Genomic DNA, 24232 nt, shown 5'->3' on the forward strand with positions numbered 1-24232 from the left:
CAAATTCAGATCAACAAAATAATTGCATTTTATTCCATTGCTGCAAATATTTTCAATGATGTGATCTATTCATATTATCTTTTTACGGTAATGTAATCCAGGGTATGTATTTTCAATCTTATTTTGAATATTCCTTTTCCCATCCCATCAGATTGATAAAGGGCTAAAGCTCTTATTGGGAGACCATATGCCTTGAGAGATGAACTATATTATATCCTTCCAATAATCCATATGTAATTGCTAACTCACAAATGTTTGCACTGAACTTGGCAAATTACTGTATATTATATTAATATACAGGTCTTGAAATCTTTTTTTTCTAAAGCCATTTGGCACTGCTACACAATACGCCACCCAGAAAATAATTTTCAAGAAGCATTCCTATAAGGTCACTAATTGTCTTTAGAAGAAACAATAAATGATGTGGTGAATGAGACCATACACATCTTTGTCAGGTATCAGCCAAAACCCAACATGGTTTTAATTCCACACTGGATCTCTCTCACAAATTATTTAAAATCACTGGAAACAAGCTTCTCTCTGAATGTAGTACATGCACCCTCAATCATCTTCAAGCTGAGCAGAAAAACTATTTGGTTTTTGTTTTATTATTGTTGATAATGGTTTCATTTTAATGAATGCACTATATGATAGGAATTTGTTTACTTACACTACAACACCAGATAACACTAGTACTTATGGAAGAAAATTGAGAAATAGAAGTTATCACATAAACCACTGTGTGCTCACTTCAACCAGGCACAAAACACATTTGCAAAAAGTGTAAAAGGAAACTAGTTTTTCAGGAAAATCTACTGCCTGGCAATTTACTAGTATACCAAAGACCACGGAAGCAAGAGGAAAAGCAAGCTGTGCAGTAATACTGGTAAACACCGGATGACAGTAGTAATGAGTTGTACCTTACAAAACCACAGTAATAGTAGATAAAAATCCTGCTGCATTTGGAGAAACTCACTAAAGAGGTAAGTGAAGAACTATTTATCCTAAATTAAGCAAACTCTCTGTGTTCCAATTCTCAGATATTTCACGTTAATTGGGGATAGTAAGAAATTTCACAAACACCAGTTTCTAGATATGACTTATACAACAAATGCTGACTTCCCAAACATAGACAGTGATGCAACAGAATTTTGCAATGATGATCAGTAAAGCTGGTTGTCTGTCATGATAAAACTATTTGAAAAATCATGGTTTAGTCAGGGCAAAAAAAAAAAAAAAAAAGCAAGAATCATCATCTTAGTTGAAAAAAATCAAAATCACATTTTTTTCAAATACACCAAGATTGACACTAGCCCTAATATAGCTGTGCTGGGAAATAAAGCCACTCATGATTCTGCATGGACACTTGAGAACTACTTACATCTTGGCTTCAGATAAAAGACTGTCTTCATTACCATAACAGCTAGAAACATTCTAAAAAATGAAAAGTTTATGGAGCTCTGAATGGGATTATTGAGAATTTGTGACTTCTTTTCTTATCTGAAAAAATCATGGAAACTCACTAATCATGACAGTGAGACGAACAGCCAGAAATATCAAGGTGGATGGAAAAATGTCTGGTAACACAGGTCAGACAAACATCACAACTTCTGGAGTTAGGTTCAATTCACAAGGAAACAACTTCTAAAATGAGATATTAATGTGTTTTTTCATAACTGGAAATAGTGGGTGGGGAAACAACAGAAAATCTTCAGGGAGAATAAATGAGCTTTGGGAAACTGCGAAGATTAAGTATTAGGGGTTGACTGTTTGTTTGATTAAGAAAGAAGGAGTATAGCTTGAGAAATATTGCAAAACATTTTCTGTGAATGTTCACTAGAAATTTTTAATGCATTTGCTTCAGCCATACACATGCCACTTTTGAGTTCCTTTCCCATGAACATTCATAAAACTGAGTTGTACTTCCACTCATCTTTGAGGAAATTTCAAGGCCTCATGTGAGAATAATAATAGAAATCAATTTTTAATTCATATATTGAGCATTCACACCAGCAATGCTTATGCGTTTATTAATCTGGCATGAGAAAAAAGTATCTTCTGATCAGTCTCCCCTCTCACTAATGAAACAGCTCACATTAAGCAGAGTGAAGCACAGAGGTATAGCTACTGCCCATGCATTGCCCAAAACGAATGCACAGGCAGACCCCTGGATTACAGGGACCTTAATTGTACCTTTGTAACCCCCAACTGCACTGGAACCTGCCAACATTGCAACTATTATAATTTAAACCTTCCAAATCTGACTTTCTGGATGCCAGATGGAAGGTGAAAAAACACACGGCAGCTTGCCAATTTTGCCATGTGGGAAAAATCCCTTTCAAACCTCCAAACTAGTGATCAGACTGGTCCTCAGCACAAACAGAGATCCAGAACTTGGTTAAGGGTGAGGCTGAAACAATGTCTATACCTCTCCTGGGATCCTGGTTCCAAATGCAGTATGTGACAGCCTGCTCCCCACCCCCTGCCCATTTCCTTTCCCATACTCTAAGCAGGAGGAAGAGTGTGAGAAAAGAGAAACAACAGCATGACATGATAACAAAAAGTGGGAGGGGGGAACAAGAGAGAAAGAAAGGAAGAGGAGCATAGTTGCTCTCAGTTAAGATCTCAAACCCCAACCATGGCCCAAAAGGTGTGTCTACTGCTTCTGGCCCCATCAAACCTACACCTTGGATAGTAATGTGAGGATTTTCATGTGTTACCACTAACATTAAAAGGCTTTTTCTTCACATTACATGATCCAAAACTAGTTTCTGTTCAAGTACTTAGCTTTTCATTATTTCAAAAAGGGTTACATACTCAAACCAACTTGTAATAGATCAAAATTTTACAACGGTAAGCAGCTTGCAACAAATTCTTGTACACTATTCAAATTCAATCTCAAATATTCCAGCCATGTTTTCTGAGAGTTCCCCAAACCCGTTTCTCTTCAGCCAAACCTTCTTCCACTGGGCTTAAATTTTTTGAAAACTCTCCAATCATTCATTTTTTACTTTATCAGGCTTGATTTGTTCATGTTGTCCTTCAGATCAAGTTGCTTGAATAGGGTTAAAGGCCCTGCCAGAATTTCAACCTATGCTATTGCTGCTAAGGACAGACTCTTTTGCTGATTGAAAAACTATGAGCTGAGGTACATGCTTTCCTTTTTCTCATCTTAATTATACAGTCTTGCCTTGAGCTTTGAAAATAAACACAGAAGCTTTGAATCTATTTAAAATTGAAAATCAGTAACTGAACCTGAAAATTTTCAATATGTCAAGGAAACAATCTATAGATAAAAACAGAGTTGATTTAAATCAGGTTTAACAATATAACCCAGCTGAGTTGTGAAAACTGAAAATAAGTCAACTGCTACTGTCACACACCAATTAATAGTGCCAATTCAGTGTATCTGAGGATCATCATTAATATGACCCCGTCGGATAGCACCAGATTTCCAGAATGACTTGTGGGTTTTTTTAAACATAATTGTGGTGGGCATCAATAGCAGATTCAAACTCTGCCTGTGCACAGGAATGGCCTTCTCTCAGGTGTCTGTGGAAAAGCATATCCACCAAAAGCACAGAGATCTCCCCACAGCTCTCCACCTTATTGCATAACTATCAGGAGGCCTCAGATTGAACAAAAGCCAAGTTAATTGTTGCTGAGTCTGACTTTTGATACAAGTGATAATCAGAATATTTCATATGATTTAGTATAGCTAATCTTTGGTCAAATGCATAGTGTGATCCAGTGACCATATTTGGAGTCAGGAAGGAATTCTTCATTTAGAGTATGCTGAATAAGCTTCAAGGAGGTTCTTTCACTCCTCCTGGATCATCCTTCAAGAATCACCTGATATGGCTGGCACCTAATATGGTTTTCAGTGAGTCAGTTTTGATGGTATGTTGATTTCATATGTGAGTACTAACCTCACGTTCATTTTAGATATTTGACAAGACAATAGATGGAATTCACATCTCAATTACACAGTGGTTGTACAGTCCTTTTATTACTTCACCTTGCCTGGAGCAGTCACTATGCTACACTAGTGTCAAACTTTCTAAATTAATTTAACTCATGTCTAGATAATCACACAATATTTTATCAAAGGTCTTGTGGAACTTTCACATTTTGTAAATTAATTTTTTGCAATTTCCTAGAGTGACTTTTAATCTAATCACTTTCAGAGGTAGAAAACTGTTTATTCCAGTACTCCATTAAGCATCTCCTCCTGGTCACAAAATAAGACACACTAACAATATTTTCCTGATGACTGTCCTAGCCAGACTTGGACAACTCATCATGTGCAAACCTGAGGTTTATAAATGCTGGGACTCTTTAGTGCTGTTTGCAAATGAACAGTAATCAACTGCCAAAATGTATTCATATGATTGTATTCCCAAAGTACCAGAATGCTTCCGCCAGCAGGATTTCAAAGGGAAACGATGGTTTCTCCCTGCAGCCTGGTCATGGCACTCAACAGGGCAGGGACGTGACTAGGATGAGTTTAAGGGTAACTTTATCATAGTATGGTAAATGGGGATCTAATTTAGACATCCCAGTTTAGGTTCTTAATTTAAAAGGACACACTTATAAGAGCCACAGGGAAGGCAGATGGGAAGCCTACATGAAGTCGAGGTAATAGGCAGGAGGTGGTAGGCATTAAATATTTTAAGAAAATCTTTGAACTTAGTATGAAATGATTTCATAGTCTCTCTCTCTCTCTCTCTCTCTCTCTGTATTTCGTCTTGACAGCTGAAATCAGACTATCGAAGGTAACTGTCCTCAGAATTTGTATGAGGGGACACAGCATCAGCTGTGCCAGGCCATCATCAGTTCTAGAACTGGATTCCTCAGTTGGACCAAAAGAAATACAATTTCTTGACCTACACAGCATACTGCAAAGCTTATTTATATACACACATCTTTTTGAAGCATGTAGGTTGAAAAAGAGGGGGTTTCTTTTCTTTTTCTTGAAGGATTTTGGCTGGGGAAGAGCATTGTCATTGTTTGGTGACATTTTTATATTTTTGTCACCTTAAAGCACCTAAACAATTGTGGTAAGTATTACATACTGGAAAAAGTCCTGGGAAAGATACTAACAAGCCTCTCTCTAATTTTTATAACCTTTTAAACAAATAAATTAACCATTTTCCTCTCCCCCACCCTCAGTGATACTGTTGCTGGCTCTGTTGGACAATGGTTGTGATATCTCTAAAAAGGCCATCCAGCCAGTAAAAATGTGGCTTTGGAAAACCGTTACCCTAACCACATTTTAATTAACTTTCTATATTATCAACTTGCCTCCACCCATACATCTGGATATGGTGATAGAAAGTTAGCTGTATGCAACTTACTTTGATAGGCCAAAGTGGGCCCAGTTCTCTGTGGTGATGAGTGCCTCAACTGACACTGAAAGCAATAGGAATGGAGGGTGCTCAGCACCTCACAGGAATAAGCCCAATGAGGGGGGAGGGGGTTTCCATTAGCTCCTTCAACATGGGTTGTGCCTGTTCTAAAGATTAAAGAAGCTAGAGATTAAGCTATTTCAATTTGTTACATGTACAATCAGCTGTGCTAGAGTCACAGCAACAAACACACTGCTGTTCAGATAAAAATCAATACCTAGCAGCTGAGTACAGAAAAATCAGGAATTAGGTTCTTGATATATTGTGTATTGTCCATTTCCAACTATAAAGAAAGGATAAAGAAGTATTAAATCAAGTTGCTCTTTAATATTTTGTTGTATTAGCTCAGTGGTTCCCAACCTGGGAACTCTTTCTGAGTCCCTAGGTGCTAGGGTCTCTGCTGGAGCCAGAATGAGGGGAGCACTGATCTCTTGTCTCCCTGGCTGCAGAAGAGAGCCAGTGCCTAGGGACCCAGGTGGAGCACACAGTGCTCCAGGACACATGTGATTTTCCTACTGCAGCCAGGGGGACAGGAGATCAGCGAGAAGGGAGGCAGCCTCCTTTCTGAACTCCTGCCATCTGGCTGCAGTGGTTGGGGACAGGGGAGGGGGGCTTCTGGCAGACGCTGGTAGCCCTTCAGGGCTGTAAAAATTATACCTGTGACCCTGGAGCCAAAAAGGTTGGGAATTAGCTACATTCAAGAACCTACCACTGTGATAAGGATTGTGGATAAGGTTGACAATACTAGCAAATCAATCATCAATATGGTATACAAAATGTTTTCCCCATGCGTCCTAGCAACCAATTCATATAACTCTAAGTCTGGGCTGTAACAGCAAAAACTGATGCCAGGAGTTCTATAAAATTTTCACAATGTACGCAGATTTTCAAGTGGGAGTTGTTTATGCCCTTATTTTCCACAATTTGTTATAAAAAGTTTTATGCCTCTTGCACTGCATTATTTCCCTGAAAAGTATAAATATCAGTCTGCCATTCTAATCAAAATTATTCTTGGCTCATTACCTTAAAAATTTGTCTACCTTTATGTCTTTGTGCAGGTCCACACAAAATGTTGACAAAACCCAGAACTTTGCTGATTTTTATAGCATTTATTCCAACACCACACTTTATTATCTTCAAAGACTTTGTTGCCAAGATTTCAGTGGTTTGAACCAAAGGTTAACCAAATGTTACAGCGACCAAATGACTAAGCAACTATGATTCTGTTTCAGGGCTTTTTGTTGTTGTTTTAGAGATGACAGCATGTGAAAGATTAATAAAATACTTTATGTTCTTATGGCCATCCTACTACATCTTTCATGCAAACTCCCTCTGAAATAAAACATTCAAAACACAGAGTCAACATTATAAATTTCTTATCCAAAGAAACAACAATTCATGAAGCTATAAGGCAAGATTCCTTTGGCATATTGGCCAGTCAGTCAATTATCATAGGACCGAACCCTGCCTTTACCTTCATTGCAGAAAAGTACAGTATCCCCAAGCAGCTGACTTAGAGTGGCTCTGCTGCAAAGAGAAAGGGGTCAGGATTTGGATGCAAATGGTATAGATCTTGGAAACATGCAATGGGGAGGACCTGGGGTCAGAGAAAGGTAGTTGAAGATCCCCTTTCAGGATATGTCTACACTGCAGCTGGGAAGTTTAATTCCCAGTTCACATAGACATACATGCAGTTGCTGAGATCAAATCAGTGCCCTAAAATTACAATCTAGCTGTGGCTACACATGCAGTGGCGTGGGCTAGGCACCTGACCATTATCCTATCTAACCCCCCAGGTACATACTTGGGCAGCTAATCTAAGCTACTGTGGCCACACTGCTATTTTCAGGTGCTATCTTGAGCAGAGAGAGCTTCATGTGTATGTCTTTCTACCCAAGCTGGGAATTACACTTGCCAGCTGCTAGTAGGTGGATCCGTACAGGTGGGAAGCTGGGGTAAAAGCCGCATAAGTAGCCACAATGGCTATTTCATTCACTAGGTATATTACAGTGTATCAATACTGTAGCACACTATAACATATAATGGGATGGCCAAACTTTTTGACCCCCCAAGACCCTTCTCCCTGCTGGTCAGAATCCTCTAGCCCCACCACCCTGCCACAGGGCAGAAGCTCTGAGCTTCCCACCCCAGTCTGGTAGGTGGAGAATGGTGTGAGGCATATGGGGCTTCATGAGCCGCACTTTTAACTGTAAAAGAACCACGGTTTGGCCACCCCTGACATATAGCAAATATAGTAGAATCACACACACGGTACTAACTGGTTTGCCACATACCTGTCTATATACATACATATATATAAATATAAAGATATGGCAAGAGTTTTGTAGAAACAGAAATTATTAGTTTCACGCATCTTTGCACTATTTTTAAAATAGCTTTTTGGTTTCCTAAACCACAAAGATATTACATTTTGCTTTGACTTTATTTTCCTTTTATCAGCCATCTCAGTTCTTTAATGAATAAGCTAGGGAGTAACTGCAGAGCAACATGACATGGTTCCTAAACCCAAGTTATTTTATTTGAAGCTGTGATTAGTGTACATGCATGTCTGCTTTTCATCAAAATGGCCAAAAACATATAGTACACAGAGTTAATAGGAATATTTGGCAACCACCAAAATGACACAATGAATGATATAGACACTTACAGAGCACTTACAGTCTATGCCGTCAATGATCCATGAAGCCCTATAATTTCAAGAAGAGATGTTTGTATGTACACACACAAAACAATATGCTAACTGCAATATTAAGGATTGAAACGAGGCCAAAAAATAAAAGGAGAAATTCAAAGTTAAGACTGTTCTTGTGCACAGATGTTAAAGGGGTTTCAGTGAGTCTAATATGTTTGTGCTAAGCACATTATTTCCTGCTACCAGGCAATTTAATATACCACATGAATTGGACATTTTAATGCTCTAATTATATACTTTTTAGACATGATCTTATTAGTTTGGTTCTATAAGGAACATACTAACCCACTGAACTCAATGCTATCCAAGTATGACTATCCATCACCTGCAATTCTCAGTGTTTGTATCCAGTAATGCATTTTGTTTCTAAAGTACTTATATAGCTTATTTGTGGATATATTCATTCTAAGCTACAAATACACTTTAAGAACCCTCTGTGTGAAGACATTTTTTTAAAATTCTCTTATGCTTTCCCTCTTTTTTTCAGTTTATTTATGTCTGATTGCTTATCTTGAATAGTTTGTGGCACCTATATTCTTCATATAAGAATCTGAATTATTTCAGTAATGTTCCACCTTGACCTCTGCTTTTCTGATTACTAGAAATTACATTTTCCTGACCTCCACAACCACTATTATCCCTGTAGCTCATTACCTTGTCATAATCTTGTACATGTATTCCATCCATCCCCCCAACACCTTTTCTCTATTTGCATCCTGTGGCAGAACGTACTCCTGTCCACACCCTATACACTATTATAATAATCTTTGTACAAAGGACACCTTTGTGAGATATTTAAAAACCCATAATTTGCTGATCAATAATATCATGGCAGAATGCCTATAGCAGCATTATATGTGAATTTATACACATAAACTGAGATCATGACTAAAGGTTGGTCTACACTACAGAGTTTTGTCAACAAAAGTCAGCTTTTGTTGACAAAACACTGGAGGTGTACACACTGAAATGCTCCTCCCACCGACGTAACTCCCCTGCTGTACCGACATAAAAACACCACCTCAACGAGAGGTGTAGTGGTTATGTCGGTGTAGTTAGGGTCATGCAGCGTCAGAGTAGACCCTGTTCCTTACATTGACAAAAATGACAGCCAACAGCCGATTTCACAGCTCCAAGCCAGGCAGCGAGAGCTCAGCAGTTGGACCCTGCTCCCAGCTTGGAGCCAAATGAGAAGTCCCAGGCAGCTGGACCCTGCTCCTGGCTGGGAGTGGGGAGGGGAGAAACCCCGGGCAGCTGGACTCCTCCTGGTAGGAACACGGAGTGGGGTGGGAAGCCCGTTGGGAGTCCTTGAGCCTGTGGGGCAGCCGGCCTTCCAGCAGGAAACTGCCAGCAGAGCTGAGAGCTCTCAGACTGGGTCTCAGCTCCCTACCCTGCCCCTCTTAGGTCAGTGGAAATGCTCCTGGTGAAGACACATGCCACCGACCCAAGGAGGACAGTGTGGCCATCAGCCACCGCAGAAACTAATGCGATGGCTGTACGTCAATCTAACATGGGTCGACTTATCTTTGTAGTGTAGACAAAGCCTAAAAGTATGTTTTCCAGAGAAGTCTGAAAAGTGGCCAAACCAGTTCCTCAAAGACAAAGGGCAAGCTGACGCCTCAGCCAGGTGTAAACAATGCTGATGGACCATTACCTGCTAAATGGCCATTCTTTGGCAGGAAAGGGGGCAGAGGGAAAAAAAACCTACATCTTAGCGAAGAAACAGCATGGAGCTCCCTTCCATACAGCCTTGCTCCCAGCAGGAAATACTTCTCTAGGGGTGGGGCAGGGGGAGGGAGAGGGGGGGGGGGAAATGGGATGGGACAGGACTAAAAAAAGAAGGGGCAGAGACCCTAAGGCACTCCTCCCTCTCTCCTTCTGCCCATCTGTTCACCAAAGGGACAAAGAAAACAGCCACTGAACTGGGGAAGAAGTCCTGACCCAAGAAGTTTGATCAAAAAGATTACTGAAAGCATGTGGTGAGAAAACCTTGCTTTGAGTTTAAGATAGTTTATTAAGCTCTGCACCAGTTGCATTTTATCTTAATTTTTTTGTAATCATTTCTGACTTTTATGCCTCATTACTTGTACTCACTTAAAATCTCCCTCTTTGTAGTTAGTAAATTTGATTATTGTTTTATCTAATCCAAGTGTGTTTGAACTGAAGTGTCTGGGAAATTCTATTTGGGGTGGCAAGTTATATGCATATTGTTTCTATTAAAACAATAATGGACTTTATATAATTTGCATTGTCCAAGAGAGAGCTGGACAGTACAGGACATACATTTCTGGGGGGAAATCTAGGACTGGGAGTGTGTGGAGGTCACCCTGCAATATAATCATGACTACTAAAAGCCAAGATGTGGCTGGCTGCAGCACACACACACACAGACATAACTGAGAGTGACTTGCAAGCTGGAGGCTGTTTATGAGCAGTGCAGACTGGATGCTACAGCAGAAAAGTACTGTAAAGGGCACCCAAGGTTAGCAGGAAGGGTGACACGGCTACTCATTAGTCTGGATTACACCCTGGGTATGTCTCATGCTTCATAGCAGATACCTCACCAGCCCTTTGCACAGAATCATTATGAGCGCCTTTGATCTATGGTCCATTTTTGTACTGATACATCCTCACTACCTTGTTATTTAACACTTATATTTATATTACGGTATTGCCCAGATGCCCCAATCTAGATTGGGGATCCACTGTGCTAGGTGCTGTACAAATATGTATGAAGACATGGTTTCTACTCCAAAGACATTGCAACATAAGACAAATGACATGCAAATCATCAGAGAGAGCAGGAAAGAGGGATACTATCAATTTTTTATGCATTTGCATCTTTTCTAACAATTTTTGATCCTGTTCAGTTTTATTGATAAGAACTTGAATTAATGGAAATTTTGGGGTAAAGTTGCTTTTGTTAAAATAAATTATATTTTCACTTCTTTGATACAAAGGAAATTGGGTGGGTTTTTTGTTTTGTTTTTATTTTTCCTTGGTTGTGTGGACTCATGAACAGCTGAAAATATGGATGCAACAGCATCTCCCTCAACAGCAGGGACAGGAAGAGGAAAAAGGTAACAGCAGTAGAGTCTTTTAAGATAGACTTTTTGCTAAAGTATTTTTACCTGGAAGACATCATAAGAGCAGCATTCAGGTTCAAAATGTATTGTGAGAGAGGATATGTGGTCATTCAAATGTCTCACCTGTTTCTTTTACAATTAAATATATATTATAGCTGGGTCAATGAGGAAGCAACAACATACTTTAGTAGGAGATTCAGGCCCCAATCCTGCAATTACATGATTTAAATGGGGCTTCATGAGCACGTATATTTAGGACTGGAACCACAATGATTTAACATGTTTATTCAATATACTATAGAGTAAACACCGGGCTTAGAATCTTTTAAATTTTGACTCTGGAGTCTCAAAGCTTGAAATATTTTAACAAATTAACTAGCATCACTAAAATATACGGATATAATATCCTGTTGTGTAAACTCTTCAAACCTTACATCATGCGTGTTCTCTCTCACTGAAAATCAGATAATTAATCACTACATTGCATAACAAGGGCAGACACAATATAAAGTTCTAACATTGGAGTTTTCCCGTGAAAGGTTTTCAGTTTTTGATTTGTTAAGCAACAAGCTCAAAGAATTATCTCTATTACATATTAATTTAACATTAAATATATCTAAAAGCAGGATCGTTATTTTGAAAAAAGTGGAGAACACCCACCAACTCCTGGCTAAAACTCATGACTGAGATGCAGGTCTATTCTGAAAGGTGCGTATATAAAAATGGTATTTTCTTATTCAACAGATCTGCTCACAGTCATGACAAATATATGCTTTTACTGCTTTTGGGGCAATGTAAACCAGGCCAAAAAGCTGCTCATGTAGGGCAGCTAGAATTTCCTCTAGTCAAGGAGAATCTTTGGGTGGTATAAAGTTGGCACGGCAAACTCTGTGTCACATGCTCTTGGCCCCCTTGAAGTAGGAGGTAGCAAAATGGCCCTTAATGAAATATTCCTGCTGGCATCATTACAGAAGCTATTTAGTCTGCTTTTAGTTACACTGGGGTCAAAGCAGATCCCAGCCTGGTTTAGGATTGAGAAAGAGGAAAGGTGGTTTACATCTAGTTTTCACTCCTGCTGGTCTTGTACTGAGCATACCTTGACTGGACTCAAGGATTCATTACAGACAGCCCTAGTTATCTTAGTAACAGTACTGTAAAAGAAACCCAACATCCTACTAATCTACTATCAGGAGAAATGAATAGTTCATCAGCAATAGCTAAGCAAGAAAAAAAACATGGAATGAAGCGACCTACTGATGTTACAACATATGCAGATGTGAGTTTACTAGTCCAATTTGTAAAGAAAACAAATTGCAAAGAAATTATGAAAGAATTCAACAAAGTTTAACTGGATAGTGAGTAAAATAAATAACAAAGAAAAAATGCATAAACTAACCATAAGTTTTAAACCTAAAATTAAACAAACAACTAAGGACTTCATTTCATAGAAAGAAATCAAAAGATGTAAAGTGCCTAGCTCTGAAATAAACTCCGTAAGACATCCAAGAACTAGTAAGCTCAGACCGCTTCAGGCGTGGTTGGCCTCGGTATATGTGCCGAGCAGATACCCATTGAATTGGTGGTCATAGTTCCCCCGTCCATCTTAGCCTCCCTAAACTGGTGGCAGACTCCCAGGGCAGTGATGCAGGGTGTTTCGTTCAGCGAGCTGGTACCGTCGGTCACCCTAATTTCCGACGTGTCAGACGTAGGATGGGTAGCCGACATCAACGCCAACCTAGGCACTCAAGGGCTCTGGTCGGGGGAGGAGAGGCACCTGCACATTAACATGTGCTGTAAAATATAACAAAAGGTCCACTCCAACAACCTTTTGTATGCAAAAACTCCCATTGACTTCAGTGAGAATGAATTGAATTGAGAATTGAAAAGCCAGGTTTAAAATTGAGAAGGTCCTGCCTCTCAATCCTCTGCTTAATCCATTAGACGATAGCTTTGTTAAGAGTGCCTTATTAATGAAGTTGGAGATGCAGTCTTTTGTTGCCACTTTATATTTTTTGACAGTCTCTTATTGTAGGTATAGACAGAGACCAAAAAAAACCCGAACTTCTCTGATTTCCCTATCTAAGATATTTATATAGTCCTCAGACCATAATATTTGAGCACCTCACAATCTTTAATGTATTTATCCTCACAACACCCCGGTGATGTAGGGAAATACTATTATCCCCATTTTACAGATGAGGAACAGAGGCACAAAGGCCCAGAGTTATAAAGGTATGTAGCTGTTGCTCTGCTCAACTTTACAGAGCCTACCTGATTTACACGCCTAAGGCTATTTCTACACAGCATGCAGTTTGAGAATTGCTGTGTGCCCTAGTTACAGTGCAGCTTGCTAGTACATGCTGCAGTTCACATTCCTGTAGTCTGAACTGTGGGGCCACACAGACAAACCCTATGTCCCAATTTCAAAAGTGAAAAGCCAATGGGACTTAAGCTCCTAAATCCTTAGGTGTCGCAATGGTGAGCACAGCAACGCCCAAGTACCTTTAAAAAGCTAAGCCAAAGAAATGAAATGACTCGACCAGAGTCTGTGGAAGAGCAGAAAATTGAACCTGGGTTTTCCAAAGTCCTATGCTAATGTTCTAATCACTGGATCATCCGTCCTCTTACTCTGATCAAATCATGATCATATCTAAAAGCATGAGCAATCCTAAAACAAACAGTTCAAACTAGTGAAGACAAACAAGCTATTGAATACAAAATTGCTCTGCTTGAGTAAAAGATTTTCATACTCTTTGCATTACATTATTTTCCTCATATAAAGTCCATGATACTGAAACTAATATTTTGCCTTGATTTAATTATTTTTTTCTCATTTCACAAATTTTCTCAAGTAATGGTACTGGAATAGTTAGTGTGCCCAGCAAACTTCCACAATCTCTCTTCTATCTTTAAAGAATATCTTTAAATACTTCCTAGAATTGCTGCTGTCCAGCAGTACAGTAGAACCTCAAAGATACGAACACCTCAGGAATGGAAGCTGTTCGCAACTCTGAAATGTTTGTAACTCTGAAAACAAGGTTACTTACCAGTAACTGATGTTCTTCGAGATGTGTTGCTCATGTCCATTCCACTATAGGTGTGTGCATGCCTCCATGCACAGTTACCCAGAACTTTTTCCCCTTAGCAGATCCTGTAGGGCCAGCTCCAACGCCCCCTGGAGCCCCACACACATGCCGCGGTATATGAGGCACTGCCAGCCCTACGCTCCCTCAGTCCCTTCTTTCTGCCAACTCTGGCAGCGGGGATGGGGGGTGGGTTGTGGAATGGATATGAGCAACACATCTTGAAGAACATCAGTTACTGGTAAGTAACCTTGTTTTCTTCTTCGAGTGCTTGCTCATGTCCATTCCACTATAGGTGACTAACAAGCAATACCTCTGGAGGTGGGTAGGAGTTACCGCTGAGCTGCCCGCAGCACCGCTCTGCTGAATCCCTTGTCCTCTCTTGCCTGCTGGACGATGGCATAGTGGGACATGAAGGTATGCACCGACAACCAGGTGGCGGCTTTGCAAATGTCCTGCAGGGGCACTCTCTCCAAGAAGGCCGTAGATGAGGCTTGAGCTCCGGTTGAGTGCGCTGTGATGGTTCCTGGAAGTGGCACCTTTGCCTGCTCATAGCAGAACTTGATGCATGATGTAAACCACGAGGAGATGTGCTGGGTGGAGACAGGTGAGCCTTTCATCCGATCGGCCACTGTGACGAAAAGCTGAGTCGATTTCCGGAATGGCTTTGTATGCTCGATGTAGAAGGCAAATGCTCGTCTCACATCCAGCGAATGTCATCTCCTCTTCTCCTCTGAACCGTGAGGTCTGGGAAAAAACATGGGGAGAAAAATATCTTGGTTACGATGAAATTGGGAAAGCACCTTGGGTAGGAAGGCTGGATGCAGCCTCAGCTGAACCTTGTCCTTATAGAATACTGTATAAGAGGTTCCAAGGTCAAGGCCCTAATCTCGGAGACCCTCCTGGCTGAGGCCACCAGGAAGGCTACCTTCCATGAAAGCGGAGCAGAGGGCATGAAGCCATGGGTTTGAAGGGGGGCCCTGTGAGTCTTGAGAGGACCAGGTTGAGATCCCAGGGAGGCACCATGTCACAGACCTGCAGATAAAGCCTCTCCACCCCCTTGAGGAACCTGACCAACATGGAATGGGAGAACAGGGATCTCCCCTCTAGTGACTAATGGAAGGCCAAAATGGCTGCCAGGTGATCCTTCAAGGAGGCCAGCGCCAGACTCTGGAGCTTTGGCTGGAGCAGGTACTCCAGGATCGCCTGTATAGGTGAGAAACTGGGTGGAATACCCCAGGACTCTGCCCAACAGGTAAACCCCCTCCACTTAGCCTGATACACGACCTGTGTAGAAGGTTTCCTGCTACCAAGCAGGACTTGCTGGACCTGTACCAAGGCCATGAGGGGCAGGAAGTCTAAGTCCAGATGCAACAGGCGACAGTGGTCCTGGGATAGAAGGTTGTGCCACCTCGGGAGCTCCAGGGGTGTGGTGATCGAAAGGTCCAGCAGCATGCTGAACCAGTGCTGTTTCGGCCACACTGGAGCGATGAGTATAATGTTTGCCCTATCCCTCTTCATTTTCAGCAGGACCTTGGGTAGGAGCGGAATGGGCGGGAACGCATACATGAGGGCCCCCGTCTAGTCCATGAGGAACACGTTGGAAATTGACTGAGTCTCACGACCCTGTAGCAAGCAAAACCTGACACTTCATGTTCCAGACCGACGTGAATAGGTCCAGTTGGGGAATGCCCCACTTCTGGAAGATCATAGCCACCACCTCTGGGTGCAACGACCAGTCGTGGTGGGGTAAAAACAACCTGCTGAGGCGATCCGCCTCGTTGTTCCTCACTCCCGGGAAATGAGAGGCAGTCAAGTGGAAAACATGCCTCATGATAAAGTCCCACAGAGGGATAGCTTCCTCGCAGAGGGCGGAGGAGCGCGCTCCCCCATGCCTGTTTATGTAAAACATGGCTGCGGTGTTGTCCGTCAGCACCTGCACCACTCTGCCTGTCAGGAATCGGAGGAACACCTTGCACGCTAGGCGAATGGCCCTCAGCTCCTTCATGTTAATGTGCAGGTGCCTCTCCTCCCCCAACCAGAGCCCCTGAGTGCCTAGGTTGGCGTTGATGTCGGCTCCCCATCCTACATCCGATGCTTCGGAAATTAGAGTGACCGACGGGACCAGCTCGCTGAACGGAACATCCTGCATCACTGCCCTGGGAGTCCGCCACCAGTTTAGGGAGGCTAAGATGGACGGGGGAACTATGACCACCAATTCAATGGGTATCTGCTCGGCACATATACCGAGGCCAACCACGCCTGAAACGGTCTGAGCTTCAGGTAAGCTAGTCTCACTACGTACGTGCAGGCTGCTATGCGGCGTAACAGCTGTAGGCAGTGCCTGGCTGTTGTCATGGGACATTGGTGCAGCTGGGAGATGATAGAGACCATCACCTTGAAACGTGGCTGAGGCAGGAAGGCTCTGGCCTCGGAAGCGTCCAGGGTGGCCCCAATTAACTCTATGCATTGCACTGCGGTTAGTGTGGACTTCTGGTTGTTTATGAGTAGTCCCAGCCTGCTGCACGTGGAACAAGTGAGGGTCCCACTTTCCTGCGCTTTGGACCTGGACCTGCCCCTGATCAGCCAGTTGTCCAGGTAAGGAAAAATTTGCCCTTCGTCTCAGGTGCGCAGCCACTACTGCCATGCACTTGGTGAACACCCTTGGAGCCGAAGATAGGCCAAAGGGTAGGATTGTAAACTGGTAGTGGGAGCCACCCACCGTGAAACGGAGAAAATGCCTGTGGCTGGGGAGGATAGACACATGAAAGTATGTGTCCTTGAGGTCGAGGGCGGCATACCAGTCTCCTAGATCCAGGGAAGGGATTATGGAGGTTAGGGAGACCATGCGAAACCTGAGTCATTTGATTTATTAGTTTAGACGACACATGTCTAATATGGGTCTCAGACCCCCTTCGCCTTGGGGATGAGGAAGTACCTCGAATAGAACCCCTCCTGCCTTGAGGGACCATTTCCACCACTTCCAGGTTGAGGAGGGTGTCCACCTCCTGCAAGAGGAGTTGCTCGTGAGAGGGGTCCCTGAAGAGGGACGTAGAGGGAGGGCTGCTGGGGGGTGGTAGATGTAAACTGTAGGGCGTAGCCCCCTGAGACTCTCTCAAGGACCCAACGGTCTGAAGTGATTTTTGCCCATTCGGGATAGAAGGGCCTTAACCTGTTTAGGAAGGGGCGGGGAGAATCCAGGAGAGCAGTTGGGGCACACCATCAAAATTGCCTGCTCTGGTTTCCCGACCTTCTGGGGGGCCCCTGCTGGGGAGCTGAGGACGAGCTAGGGGGCTGATTTCTTCTTCTAAACCCCCCATTTCTATCCCTATGCCTATAGGGTTGGAACAGCCTAGGCTGCGGCCTTGGTTGCTGCTGCACCTGGGGCCATGACTGATGCCTGGAAAACTGGGGGGTGTAAAGGCCCAGGGAGCGAATTGTGGCCCTGGAATCCTTCAGACCATGCAACTTTGCATCAGTCTGGTCGGAGAATAGGGCCAACCCATCAAAGGGGAGGTCCTGAATAGACTGCTGCACCTTCTGGGACAGGCCTGAGAATTGCAGCCACGAGCACTTCTCATACAGACGGCGGAGGCTATGGCCCTGCCTGCCGAGTCAGCAGCGTCACAGGATGTCTGGAGCACTGCCCTAGCTATCGCGATTCCTTCCTCCACGATAGTGCTAAAGTCTGCAGCCTGGTCCTGGGGCAGAGCCTCAGCGAACCGCCTGAGGGAGTCCCACAGGTTGAAATTATATCTGCCCAAGAGGGCCTGATGGTTGTCAATCCTGAACTGCAGGCTTGCCATGGAATAAACCTCTCTTTCAAACAAGTCCATCTTCTTATTATCCTTGTACTTGGGAGTGGACCCTGGCTGACCTTGCCTGTCTCACTGGTTAGCTGCGTCTACTACCAGGGTTCCCAGGGCAGGGTGAATGAACAAATAGTCAAACCCCTCGGCCAGGATGCAATATTTTTTCTCGGCCACTTTTGATGTAGGGGCGACCAAGGAAGGGGTTTGCCACAGGGCCTTTATAATCTTAAGGACACTTTTGTGGACTGGGAGGGCCACTCTCGCTAGGGCAGATGCCGCCAGCACATTGAAGAGGCTATCTTCGGCCTCTTTTTACTCCTTCACCTACAGCCCCAAGTTGGAGGCCACCCTCCTGAGCAGCTCGCGGTGCACCCTGAAATCCTCTAGTGGTGCTGAGTGGTCCCGGGAGACTGCCTCGTCAAGTGAGAAGGAAGAAGACTGCCGAGGTGTGTCCTGTGGGTGCACCCCCTCCTGGCAAAGGGTTGCACCCGCTGAAGGTCCTTCCATGGGGTCCAACTCCACGCCCGAGAAGTGGTGTCTATGGGCATTTTCCTGTGCCAGAGGCATGGACTGCACCCCCGATGACATAATGGATTGGGGCCCCGGCCCCACCTGGATACCCCATGGGGCCCAATAAGGTCATTGTTGCGGCCATTGTCGCTGGGGCCACCCAAGGCTGACTGCGCCACAGGTTGTGACGCTTTGTGACATCAAAGGTGACGTCAAAGGTTGTGACGTTTTGACTCTCCTGCTCCACATTTTCTTCTGCCCCCAGGATTCCATGGGAGTATTTACAACAGGTTGGAACAACAGTGTTAAGTTAATATGAATTCAGATGTATCAGATAAAGAAGACTGACAATTTTTCCTGTGAGAGACTTTTGTCTCTAGTCTTTCTTCTTTAGTACATATTCTTTAAGGAGCTGTCTTGGATAAGAACTACTGTGGAGGGTATTTTTTGGAAACAGTAATATGGGGTAAGAACCAGGTTTGGGTCTCCATCCAGCTGGTTCTCTGTTCTGAGCAGAAAGAAATAGCTATTCAATACTTGGAATATGTAGGAGGAGCAGTCTTTTATGGGCTATGATCTTGGCAGAGAAATGCAATCTCCAAGTTATCTAAACATTTTTTTAAATTTTGTGGGTAAACAAAGCTCAGAAGGGGCTAATATAGTAGTATCTGGAGACAGGCACAGTACAGTTATGTGCTGTGCAAGTTTTCCCACACAGAGCTCAGTCTCAGAATACAATGAAGGGTTAAATGGCCTCAAAGGCCTTATAAGCAATAAATCTAGGTTGCCTCCATTCAACCCCTAGCACTCAGCCCATCTCTTACTATCTTCTCACCCCACCCACTGTGAGGAGGAATGAAGGTACTATCCAAGGAGTATGTCATTCTGTGAAGACATAAGGTCCCTTCTCCCTACAGACTAATAGTATTTACCTACGAAAGATGGCCCTTTCAGCCTGTTACAAACTGGAAACAAGCCCCAACATGCAACAAGCCAGATTCTACTTAATATTAATTTCCCATTCTTAGCTGCTGGAAGACATTTTCTAGTTAGTAGCTCCCTTACTGTTCTCTTAAGGACCTCTTAAGTGCTTCTGCTACAGCTTCTGCTGCTTGGGGAGGCAGGCAGAGAGAGAATGCAAAGGCAGGAATAATAGCATCCACATAAGGTTTAATGCAATTTAATTAATCCACTTCAAATTCACACCTTTAGTTAATTCAGATTAATTTTCCCAAATGTCCCTGTGTAGACAAACATTCACATTTGCTAAGCCTTCATAATGGTGTTATGAAGTTTAACTAACTAATTAGAAGTTGCAAAGCTCTTTAAAATTCTTAGATGAAAGGTTGGTTATAAATGCTCTAAGTATTATTAAATTATACTGATGGACGAGGTAAGTAGATAAAGGCTAACCAAGGTTAACATCCCCCAAAACTTTGCCTTCTCCTCCAAATTTAAGACTGTTTTCCTCAAAGAACAATCAGAGAGCCTCATATAATCCCCTTCCTCCCCCTACTTCTCACAGAAAGCTCCTTTAACCCATACTCCTACTCCTGTCATCAGCTCAAATTTTTGTGCAAACTCCCTTCTGGTCTCAGACACACTGTATTTTCCTGACTTGATTTTCATCTCAAATGGTGGACCTTAGTCCACCTCATCTTGTGAGGATTTCAGAGAAGGGCATTTACAACAACGTTCCTCCAGTCTCTTCTTCTGACTATTAAGCCCTACTCCCAGGACTGGAAGACCATACATCTGAATCCTCCCTTTGCTGACAGAACATCAGAGCTCCAAACTAAGACGTTCTGCAAATACAGTCAAAACTTTTCTCACTATGTTATTCTTAAATAAGAAAATCTCGTTAAACCTTTACAGTATTTTAATACATGTAAAGATTTTTTAATTAGTTCAGAAGACTTCAGCAAAAATTTTACATTCAAAGGTTGCATGTGAATGCCTGGTTTTTAACATCTACAGACTACACAGGATAAGCTCAAAAGCAACAATACTTAAAAAATTTAAATTGGAATTGAGTGACTCCAATCAGAAAAGGTTTAAGAATGCTATTAAAATGTCCAAGGTAGCTTCAAAAGCTGTTCTCCAGAAGGCAAGACAAATAATGTAAAGTACAAGCATAGAACATAGTATGTGCATAACATAATTTCACTATTTACATAGTATGTCCATTTAAAAAAAAAAAAAAAGCTAATTTAGTGGGTGCCCCTTGGAACACTTTGTTTTTGTCAGTTCTGGCCAGTTTTACTAGTTTTGTTTTTATTTCTAGACGAGCCCATAAATAACTGGACCAGGAATACTTCTGAAGGGCCAAATTCATCTCCCCCATGCAAATGCTGGGTAAATGAATGTTGCAAGGGGGATATACAGGGAGATGTAGGAAGAAAAGGAATCCTTCTTCATATCCCAGAGATAGGGCATGAATCAGCTTTGTAGCCACTTTGTGGTTGCTGCTGAAGCCTCTGAGTCATAATGAAGATCACAGCATACTACATTTCTTCTACACAGGCCACTGGCCCATATCATTTGCATGGTTTGTCAATCTACTGGCTACACCTCTGCCCTTTGCTCAGCCAGGAACCTGAGGTATGGATTTTCCTAGGCAACTTTCTACATCCTGTACCCCTCACGAAGCAGAACTGTGGTGAATTTGCCCCTGAGAACATATTTGCATGAGGCTAAGATGTCTAAAAATCCCTTATTTATTATTATTAATAAACAGTGGGTGTTCTTACCACTCTTAACAGTAGTTTTAATAAAGACAGCATTACAGAAAAACAATTCTAAGTAATTATTTATACAAAATTTTATGTAAAACATGAATATGCACAGTCCTACACACAGACCTGTCATTTGAATATCATCAACTCATAACTGCTTGAACAATCTTAAGTTCTTCAAATTTGGAAAAAGCCATATTTCTCAAACACAGCTATTTTCATATAATTACTTCCATATTTCAAGCGAATGGAACTATTTAGACAGGTTTATGAGCTGATTTTGCTTTTGAGTGACAGACAAATGCACAGGAAGGCTATGTGTTTTGCCAACCACTTTTTATTGCGTTGGCATAAAAACTGCTTGATAAAGGAAATAAACAATCTTATGCATACTGGCAAAAAGCCTTGCCATCTTATGTATAAGAAACCAAACATCTCAAGTTTAGGGAAAGCAATAATAATTATTTAATTCATTATTGATAAAATCACTTATCTAGAATTTGGTTCATTTTGCCCAATATTGCTTTCCTAAAATAACATTACAGATATTTGGACTTTCTGCCATGGAACTCTCAGTGCTTTAATAAAAATGTTCAGAATGTTAACTTAGACCCTGAGAAGCACACAGTTGTAAGAAGAAATATAAATATTAATAAATCTCAAGTTGACCATAAATAATAAATTCAAAGCCAGGCTATCACCTTGGATTGATTTGTAACATTCAATATTATCATGACTCTGAGATGTGGTGAATTTTTAGTATGAAAAATACAGTGCATCATATGGTCATACACAGTTTATATTCAAATAATCAACATAGACATTTATGGCTATTTAAATTTATTATACATTGGAGATAAAAGTCATACCATTATATATAACATTGCAAAATGGTATCATGCCCTAAATTATTGGACTGTATCCTTTGTTTTCTTTTAATCTGTGTGACAATACAGATGGTAACATTATCTTTCTAAATTTCTTCTCATTACACCACAACGTATAACATACACCATATATATATATACACCATAAAAAGCTAATATTAAACCTGGAGAAACTTCTTTAAAACAACCAGCCATGTAAATTAAAATGAGCAAATTCACTTGCCCCTTTGTTTTAGGAACTCAAATCTGTAAAGAGCAGCTATTCAAAGTTCTTCTTTCTTTTACATTTTGCAATGTAATTCTTAGAACTTTAATGATTTAAGGAAAAAAGCTTAGAGATACAAATTACCCACAGCAAACATTATCATACTCAAAAAACATAAAATGCTTTTAACATATTCAGATGTTAGGCTGAAGCCTTACAGACTTAGATTAGACCTGTAATTTCTGACAAGTATATGCCACTAAATGCATCTAGACAGACTGAATTTTTCAAACGAAGGCCAAAATGAACTACATTTTTTATTTTAAGTTATTTTGGCTAAAAATGGCTGTTGAGACTTTGGCTGATGATTCCTTTTTTAAAAAAACTTTAGGATTATCTCAAAAGCAAGCTATAAATAGCTGTAGAGAGCACCTCTGACATTAAAATCTCACTACTGACAAACATAAGCACCAGTCACCCAATCACTTTTACTAGTTAACTGAAATCAAGTTAAAGCCGTCATCTTTACAATGGAGTCACAATTTTCTCTCTCTAGTCAATAAGTAAACTTAGGCTATGTCACACTATATCATTAATTAGATAAAATAAACTGTTATTGTTAAAATTGCCTTTGTTACATAAGATATGTGAATCCATTTCTGGATTGGCGGTCCATAAAGAAAGGGAACTCTCTAACTGATATTGTACCAATCAATTGGCACCACTCCCAGGATAATGGATGGTCTGTGTTTTTGCCCATACATTGGTGGCACTTCTCAGAACCATTGGATTTCACCATGGAAAGTGTCAGTAAAGAATACTCAAGCTAAGATTTTCAACAGAAAAAGCATAAAGTAGATCTTGAACTCCAAATCAATTGAAACAGTTTTAAAAGGCAATTTCTATAAAGAATGGTAATGTGCTTAATTGACTAATTAGTATTTTTCAAAAAAAAAAACCCACAAAACAGAATGTCATATTACTGTATGAACGGAAAGGAGATGTAACACTATGGACTACTTTCTGTATACTGAATAGATATACTTGGCTAGAGTAATGTGGGTCTTGGTTTGTTATCTTTTCAACACTAAAGGTCTCAGGACTCCCTGGACAGGTAACACTTTTTAAATCTGTTACAGTGCATTGCTCCCTGATCAGACTCTATTTTGTTTCTCCACCATCATCATCAGTGCTGTTTTAAAATAACCAAGGAATGGGACAGGAAGACAAAACAAGCATAAAGTACCTGTAAGGTACAGTTCATCATCCGCACTATGTAGTCAAACTGCTGGTGGTCCAGTATAGCCCGATTTTGTTGAACATGCAGGCTTAGTTCCTTTGTCAGGCACTGTCGAGCTGCCTTTCCTTTTAGTGCCCTCAATGCAGCTGGCAGGGTCTGCAGACAAGTATTTCTAACATCATTAAAATGATCTGAAATGCCACTGAAATATTGGCTGTCATTAATTCTTTGTCAAGACACTGCAAATAAGAATAGTAAATTAAAAGTCCAAATGAATCCAGAGCCAGAACATCAAATTCTCATTATAACTGACTTCAAGCTAAACCAGGCATTGAATTTCAAGCTCTTACTGTATGTTATGCAGGTCATCCCAAACTAGTGCCAATAAAGCCTTTATACCATGCTATGATGTATTCTGAATTACATATTTTATTGAAAAACTATTTTAAAAATACTTGAAAAAATTATTACAAATTTTATTGGGATTCCTTCATATCCCTCCACTATTAAAGCCATGTGACTTAGTTACATGAACTCAACTGTATAGGTCTCC

General features: G+C 41.4%; 1 protein-coding gene across 7 annotated transcripts in view; it reads right to left on the bottom strand.

The window, feature by feature from the left end:
• SBF2 (SET binding factor 2) overlaps positions 1-24232 on the bottom strand; it is a 547042-nt gene that overhangs the window by 188322 nt on the left and 334488 nt on the right. For all 7 annotated transcript variants that reach the window (XR_010918455.1, XM_067540773.1, XM_067540774.1 and 4 more), the window contains one exon: positions 23686-23835. Coding sequence is in view for 6 of the 7 variants with exons in the window: in XM_067540773.1 (XP_067396874.1) it covers positions 23686-23835 (150 nt within the window). In the remaining variant the exon portion in view is untranslated. The remainder of the gene's footprint in view (positions 1-23685; positions 23836-24232) is intronic.

This window comes from Emydura macquarii, unplaced genomic scaffold, assembly GCF_026122565.2.
Source record: "Emydura macquarii macquarii isolate MOO-44397 ecotype Brisbane River unplaced genomic scaffold, CSIRO-AGI_Emac_v2 contig_587, whole genome shotgun sequence".
Lineage (NCBI taxonomy): Eukaryota > Metazoa > Chordata > Testudines > Chelidae > Emydura > Emydura macquarii.